This window comes from Tachysurus vachellii, chromosome 5, assembly GCF_030014155.1.
Source record: "Tachysurus vachellii isolate PV-2020 chromosome 5, HZAU_Pvac_v1, whole genome shotgun sequence".
Classification (NCBI taxonomy): Eukaryota; Metazoa; Chordata; class Actinopteri; order Siluriformes; family Bagridae; genus Tachysurus; species Tachysurus vachellii.
Genome location: NC_083464.1, coordinates 31,905,208 through 31,913,708, shown reverse-complemented (window position 1 = coordinate 31,913,708; position 8,501 = coordinate 31,905,208). Strand labels below are relative to the sequence as shown.

Genomic DNA, 8,501 nt, shown 5'->3' with positions numbered 1-8,501 from the left:
AACTATGCATAGAAACAGGACTTCCGTTTCCTTGCTTCTGTGTTTCCTTCTGTTGTTTCTGTTTCTGAATTTTTTTTTGTTTTAAAAGCACTACAAATAATGCTGAACTAAGAAATCAAACAAAGAAATAAATCAGAACCGAAATCAACATTACGATTGAATCCAAACAATTACCATGTACTGTAGAAGATCGATAATGGAAGCGAATGCTAAAGCCGAATATCTTTCTGTTTCTCACATAGAAAAAAAAACTGCTGAGAAAAGTATCAAGTCCCACATTCTCACTTTAAATTACACTTAAACTAACAACGGGTTTAAAGAGCTGACGTCGTCATACTATTTAGTAGTGAGTGTTACAGCAGCAGAGCCTTACACGTGATGTTTCACTGTGTGAACTTGTTTATTCACTCAAGAAGAAAAAATGTCAGTTTATATGTTGGTTTTCTTGGCTGCTTCTTTCTCAATGCAACAGGATGTAGAAAAGTGACAAACTGTTTATTTATATCAGCTGTTAAAAGCCAAGTGGTTTCCTCCCTGTCTCTATCTCTCTCTGCCTCTCTCTCTCTCTCTCTATCTCTCTCTGCCTCTCTCTCTCTCTCTCTCTCTCTCTCTCTCTCTCTCTCTCTCTCTCTCTCTCTCTCTCTCTCTCTCTCTCTCTCTCTCTCTCTCTCTCTCTCTCTCTCTCTCTCTCTGTCTCTCTCTCTCTCTCTCTCTCTCTCTCTCTCTCTCTCTCTCTCTCTCTCTCTCTCTCTCTCTCTCACCCTGTGTTTTGCTTTTTATATTCACATTAAAATTCTCTAAATTCAATAAACAGAACAGATGAGAAAAGTGATAAAATTATTCATTTCATCCTGTAAAGCATTAATATGTTACAGCTTTCACATGCAAAAAAGAAAAAATCTTAAGTCTTAAGCATAAATTTGAAGTGTATAAGAATAGGAAGATGTAGAGGGTTTTTTTTACTTAAATTTTTATATATATAGATTGGAACATCAGGTAAAATAAGAAAAGAGAGGATTTTTTTTATTAGCTTTTATTAGCTAAAGCTTTATTAGCTTTCATTTCATAATACATAAAAAAATACCGAAATAAAATCTAAAATATAAACAGTATTAGCTGAAATCACTAAACGTTATCATATGTAGCCTGATAAGTGAATTAAAACTGCATTAATAAATGGCATCACAGAATTATTGAACAATTGATGCAAGGCGTTCATTTGAAGTATTTGATGCATAATAAAGATGAAGCTGTGCATTACAAGCCAAATATTAAAAGAAGATATTATAAACTTTACTGTATTTTTTATTCCATATTTTTATAAGCTTTATTTACAATGAAGCACAAGGTGTTCTATTGGGTTAATTGGGCTAATATCCCAATTATGTATTTCAGTTATATAAGCTATAAGGTCAAAGGTATACGGTCCTACACACCCATATGTGAGTCTTGGAGTCTTGAGTTCCTTTTTCTGGTTTGCCAAGATTAGTGTGGAAGAATCCAAAGTACCACGACCTAAACGTCTCTGAACATCTTTGGGATGAATTAACGTGTGCCAGGCCTTCTCGACCACCATCAATGCCTAATTTCACTAATGGTTTTGTAGCTGAATGGGCAAATAGTCATGTTCCAACGTCTGGTAAAAAAAAAAACCTTCCTAGAAAGTGGTGGGAGGGGTTAGAGGGATAAAGGATTATAGGAGAGCCAATGGACAGGTGTCCATATACTTTTGGCCAGATGAATAAGATATTTTTCCTTCCTTTCCATTTTCATTCTCAGGCTATTTGTAACCACCATCATAACTGCAATGCAACATGAACCGGGAACTATATTTCAGTTCCAGCTACACGATCAAACTCGCTCACTCATTCATCTTCTACCGCTTATCCGAACTACCTCGGGTCACGGGGAGCCTGTGCCTCAGGCGTCATCGGGCATCAAGGCAGGATACACCCTGGACGGAGTGCCAACCCATCACAGGGCACACACACACACACACACACACACACACACACACACACACACTCTCATTCACTCACACAATCAGACACTACGGACAATTTTCCAGAGATGCCAATCAACCTACCATGCATGTCTTTGGACCGGGAGAGGAAACCGGAGTACCCGGAGGAAACCCCCGAGGCACGGGGAGAACATGCAAACTCCACACACACAAGGTGGAGGTGGGAATCGAACCCACAACCCTGGAGGTGTGAGGCGAACGTGCTAACCACTAAGCCACCCCCCCGTCCAAACTGACTCAATGAAATTATTATTTATTTATCAACTCAATTTCTACAGTCTAACGCTTTATTTAAAAAAAAAGTGCTTCAACACAACTTGAAGGAGCATTCAGAATTTACATAAAGCTACCTAAATTATTTTGTATGCAAAGTTAACAAATGTGTTGTTTTAAATCCATAAATCCATACAATATCCAATAAACGTTCCATATACCATATGTACATTTAGAGGATTAAAGGAGTTTCCACTAAATGGCACAGAATGGTTCTATTCAGATCTTTCCACCACTATTGTGGTTTTTAGAATGATTTGAGGCTTCATTTAAAAACTAAGATCTTACAATCAAAAATAAAACACTAACTGTTAAAGGGAAACTGGTTAGTGTTAGTACAAAATAATTATGTTTGTGATTTGTGACACATTCCCTGCGATGGGTTGGCACTCCGTCCAGGGTGTATCCTGCCTTGATGCCCAATGACACCTGAGATAGGCACAGGCTCCCCGTGACCCGAGGTAGTTCGGATAAGCGGTAGAAGATGAATGAATGAATGAATTTGTGACACACCGAGATGAAAAGAAAAGGTCTTTTTAGGAAACAGAGGATAATATTGGCAAATACATAATCTGTACCGTATCTAAAAACAGGGGGAAGTATGTACATTCATTTCTACACACTTATATGAGTGGTAACATCAGATTTCCTGTTCCCCTTGAATCTGCTACCATTTACAAGGCAGTGGCACGTTCATCTACACTTGTGCTCTGTGAATACACAGAGGATGCGGCGCGGGTCATGTAGCTCTTCATACACTGCACACGGAAGCATGGTGTCTGGCGAAGGAGTCTGGCGAGTTGCCTCCTGAACTTTTCCCCCACAAACACATAGAGGAAAGGATTGAGGCAGCTGTGTGAGTACGCTATAGCTTCAGTGACTTGCAGCGTCAGCTGGATGCGTTTGCTGAGTTCACACCCTGGAATAAGGATTTTCTTCAGTTCGAGTGCTTTAAGCAACATTGCAATATTGTATGGCATCCAGCAGCAGAAGAAAACCACCATGACCGTAAAAACAAGACGAACCGCCAGTTTCTTTGAAGTACGTATGGTTCGAAGCCTCCAGAGCACCATTGAGTAGCAAAATCCCACAATAACCAGTGGAATTAATAGACCTAATATGTTCATTTTAAAGAAAGCTGCAATTCTCATCTCATTGAGACTTTCATTTTTCGGATAAGCGTTGCACAGTAATTCAGCCCCGTAAGTTTGGACTCCAAGGTCCAGTAGCTCAGGAAATGATGCTATAATGGCTAGAATCCAGATGACAACACTAGCTACAATCCCATAAGCCTTTGTGCGGATTCTCAAGGCACACACAGAATGGACGATAGCCAAGTATCTGTCGATGCTCATCAACACGATAAAGAAAATTCCTGCGTAAAATCCGATGTAGTACACACAGAGGACCAGCCAGCACATGGCATTACCAAAGACCCAGGTATCTCTGGCATAGTGAGCCAGGAAGGGGAGAGTGAAGATGAGAAGAAGGTCAGCGATGGCCAGGTTCAGGAGAGAAACATCAGTCATGCTTTTCATCTGAGCTCCTCTCAGGATCACCCACAACACCAGCATGTTGCCCAGGAAGCCGACCACGAAGAACAGAGAGTAGAGTACCGGGAGTAAACGACTTGCATGGGTTCCGTAATCACATATTTCAGGAGTATTAAAAATGCTGTAATCGTATTCTGTTGTGCTGAAAACAGAAATGATCGAGATGATTGAATTACTGACAAGCTAATCAAGAAAAATCTGGTGCAGAATCTCATGGTGCAGAAGAACTAAAAGAAGAGTAATCATACTCAGATGTTGTGCTGAAAATAAAATAAGGAGAGAGTCGCTATATGAGAGTTACAGGAGAACTGTGCACATTTCAGATCTTAGACACATTTAGAGATTTAGATTTTGAGTAAAACACACTGTGGTTTGTATATCAGGCTTATAAATGAAGTGTTGGTCTGTATAAACAGTCAATAGCTATAAAAATGTCATTTAAAGACATTATAAAATATGGCATCTGTAATTAAGTGTGTCATTAATTTAAAATCCCTTGAGCATCAGATGAGACATTACATGACAAGAGACAAAACAAGAGACATCACATCAAACTAATCCAAATACTGGGCTTATGATAATCAAAACGATCGACGTGCTATTTTATAAGCTGGCAAACAATACTTACTGTATGGAAGCCAGATTGTTAAAGTTTACAATTTTGCAGTAATATTTTGTGCTAATTACAACTAGAATTATTTACACAGCAACATTCCAGCTTCCTATTAGATTTCAACGCTTGCCATATATTAAAATATATGCAATCTTCAGTCTGTATTTAATGTCAATGATATATTTTCTGTCTTACAGTAAAAGTGAGTGTTTGGATGTAAATGCTGTGACCATCTGTGTTTCAAAAGCTTGTCTCTGAGGCTTGATTTAAAAGTAGATTATTTGCATAATCTGAAAGAAAAGCCTGGAAAGTTGACTCAAATTATGATTTATTAAATAATCGCTTCAAAGCAACTGCATTTTAGATTTGGTTGTTATCTTGAGGGTCAAATATTATCTTTATGCCAATTACAGTTTGTCCATTTGTTGAATATATATTGATTTAAAACTAGTTTTTAGAATATTTATCGATTTATTAATGAACATTAACATGTATTCATTTTACCACATGCCTTTTATTATATCTCCATCATTTGTATAAGGCAAACAAGTTCATGTAGATAAATAGGCAAAGGTTTAGACATTTTGGGTAACACTTTAAAACACATAAGCTATGAATAAAAAAATTTGAAAGACATTTAGAAGAATTTTTAAAAAGGTTTCAAAACTTGAGATTAATTTTTTTCTGAAGATGAGAGAAAGGCATTGATTTCTGTTATGCAATGGAAAACATGATAGATAGAAGTTAGGTGAACTTTCTTCTACTCTTTTACTCTGTCATTACAAGATATGAATATTGAATATAACTCAAGTTTATATGTTTTGTAAGATGAAATTTACAGTAATACATTGTCTTGATTTCTTTGAGTTAAAATCAAAGTTGATCATTAACTTTCATTTCAAAGTGAAACCACCGTGAATTGCTTTACAGTGTTTAATACTGTAATTCTTTTTACAAGTGATTAGTTAAAGCTGTATTTTAGATTAATATCTACGCATAGTGCTTCATAACAGGAATTCCCTTATATCTCATAATTGTGCTGTTAGTTACGATAAAGTGATAACATCTAAGATAAGGTTTAAATTGACTCAATGCGTACAGTTTTTCTTTTAATTCAGGATTATGCTGTACTTATGAATGTGCTATGAGGATATAGTGTAGGTCAAATAAAGTGTTCGGCTTTTTCATCAAAATGAATAATACTACTGTAGATTCATTTTCTATATCATATGAATACAACACTATGTATAGAATTCAAAACAAGCTTATTTAAATAGTGTAATGACCTGTTTTTTTTAAAAAATTTTTTAATTTTTTTATTATGTGCTAATTTATGATTGATTGGTTGTGCATTAAAATAGAATATAATAAAGGAAATCAAGTTTTCATACAGAGGATTTAGATTTCAATCATTTAAAGTCAGTTAAATGTGACAAAAACCCTTCAACACATGAAATGCAATGAAATTACAATCAACATACATGAAAATACAACATATATATCAGAAAAGAACAGATGCTTTAAACGAGTGTTCAGCTGCCTTTAATACAATTAGTTATATAACTAATATAATTAGTTAATTAGTTTATAATTAGAATATAATTTGTGCTCACCTGAATATTGTGATGTTCATCATCGTTGCTCTTCAGCATAAATAGTTATACTGGGGTGATAAAAACAAAAATCAAAAACAGAATAATAGAAATAAGCCAATATGAAAGGCTGGTTAAACCATCTGTGATGTTTAGCATAAGGAACTGTTTTGTGCATCACAAGTTTCAGAAAGTATGCACATAATAATTTGAGTCAGTAAACTGCTGAGGTGTTAAGTAAAAAAAAGTGTGAAACTTAGCTGTTAGCTTTGACAGAGAGAGACAAACAGAGATCAAGATAGAGATCTAGATGAATAAATACAGCAATTAGCATTTAATAAAGTAAACAGACCATAAATTATTCAAAGCTACCATATACTTACAAAATACAAAAAACAGCTCTTTGGTTCAGTAAGCCAAATCACATATGGTACAGTTGTGTTTGAGGTCTCTGTTTTTCACACTTCTGTTTTATCTGATTGAGCTCTATGGAAACACGCATGAAGCCTGTCGATACTACAGCTAATGTTCTCGTATATATAAGTGCTGAGCTTGCGTTTTTTACGTCTCTGTGCACTCAGCTTTGCTGCATTCTATGGACGATTTGTAGCACTGGGGACACAAGTACCTCATGGTAGTGAAGACTGTAGTAATAACGTCATGGTAGTTAAGTGGTGATAAAATTTCTAAACAAAAGCAACTTGTCTTAGCATAGCAAAGCAATCAAGTGGACAAACATGTGATTAATACGAATTGAACCCCATAATCTATTCAGATTGTCAGAATATATTGAAGAATTTTTTATAACAGTAGCTCTGTCAGTAGGTTTTCAAGATTTATATTCCTGTAATCATCTTAATATTGAATACTTTTTCAATTAGTAATTGCTCTTTGAAATGTAAAATGTTTTATGGATTATACTTTGTGGTTGTTGCAAATACACTGATCAGGCATAACATTATGACCACCGACAGGTGAAGTGAACAACACTGATTATCTCTCCATCACGGCACCTGTTAGTCGGTGGGATTTATTAAGCAGCAAGTGAACATTTTGTCATCAAAGTTGATGTGTTTGCACGAGTTTGACAAGGGCCAAGTTGTGATGACTGGTTCAGAGCATCTCCAAAACACCAGCTATTGTAGGGTGTTCCCGGAGAGTATCTATCAAACTGATCCCAGGAAAGATCAGTGCTGAACTGGCGACAGGGTCATGAGTGGCCAAGGCTGGCCTGTGTGGTCTGATCCAACAGATGAGCTACTGTATCTCAACTTCTGAAGAAGTCCACTGCCCACTACCAAAAGCACGAACAATGCACACATGAGCATCACAACTGGACAATTGAGCAATTGAAGAAGGTGACCTGGCTTGGTCTGATGAATCACGTTTTCTTTCACATCACTTGGGTGGCTGGGTGCTTGTGCTTTGTTCACCTGGGATCACATGGCCCCAGGATGCACTATTTGAAGAAGGCAAGCCGGCAAAGGCAGTGTGATGCTTTGGGAATTGTTCTGCCGGGAAACCTTGGGTCCTGCCATCAATGTGGAGGTTACTTTGACATGTGCCACCTACCTCAGCATTGTTGCAGACCATGTGCACATCATTGTGTACATCCTTTCATAAAAAACGGTATTCCCTGATGGCTGTGACCTCTTTCAGCAGAAAAATGCACCCTTCTAAGAAGCAAAAATGGTTCGGGAATGGTTTGAGGAGCACAACAACAGGTTTGAGGTGATGACTTGTCTTCCAAATTTCACAGATCTTAAGCCAAATGAGCATCTATGGGATGTGATAAATAAACAAGTCCGATCCATGGAGGCTCCACCTCACAACTTAAAGGATTTGGTGCCAGATGGACAGTCCTGTTGCCAGTAATGAAATTTTGTGGAGCCTCTGCTCCATTCATTCCTCTTTACAGTATACAGTATATATCCTTTCTTTACAATATATGGGATGATGGGATTATAGCCCTCTAGGCTTTGCCCCTGCCTCCCTTGCCACTCTTGGCTTAACAATTCCTCAGCTGTTATAGTTAGAGGTCATTTGATGTCTGTTTGGGTGATCAGCCCTAGATATACTTCAGTTTTCCTTACTGAAAACATAAAGCTTCTCTGCCTTAGCTATCCATTGTCATGCACTTTCACACAAGTTTTACATGTCTCTACACTTCTTCCATCCCATGAGCATTGACATCACTGGCTCTTCAAGCCATAATAATCTTTGCATTTTTTACACTTCAGACAGACACATGGAATGGTTTCTTCCATCTCTATCAGTATCACTTTAGGGTGCTTCGCCCTACATCCCCCCACAGCATGTTACATTAGATATGGCACAACCTCCGATTCCTTTATCATCATCTTCACGGTGAGACTTAAATCTCACTGCTTTCTCACTATTCCCAATCACTTTTGTTGTGTGACTTTTGCCGAACACACGGTTCTCTA

At 37.3% G+C, this 8,501-nt stretch overlaps 1 protein-coding gene across 2 annotated transcripts; it reads right to left on the bottom strand.

Annotated features, from left to right (window-relative positions):
- Positions 1-1,031: 1,031 nt before the first annotated feature.
- LOC132846465 (C-C chemokine receptor type 5-like) lies at positions 1,032-6,544 on the bottom strand. 2 transcript variants are annotated; one of them, XM_060871252.1, is made up of 3 exons: positions 6,438-6,544; positions 6,076-6,125; positions 1,032-3,991 (listed from the first exon to the last, which is right to left on the bottom strand). In XM_060871252.1, exons 2-3 carry the CDS (start codon positions 6,096-6,098, stop codon positions 2,971-2,973), a joined length of 1,044 nt encoding a protein of 347 aa, XP_060727235.1. In that variant the 5' UTR covers positions 6,099-6,125; positions 6,438-6,544; the 3' UTR covers positions 1,032-2,970. The 2 variants fall into 2 exon arrangements, with proteins under 2 accessions (XP_060727235.1, XP_060727236.1); XM_060871253.1 differs by lacking the exon at positions 6,438-6,544 and having other exon boundaries at positions 6,076-6,360.
- Positions 6,545-8,501: the final 1,957 nt, after the last annotated feature.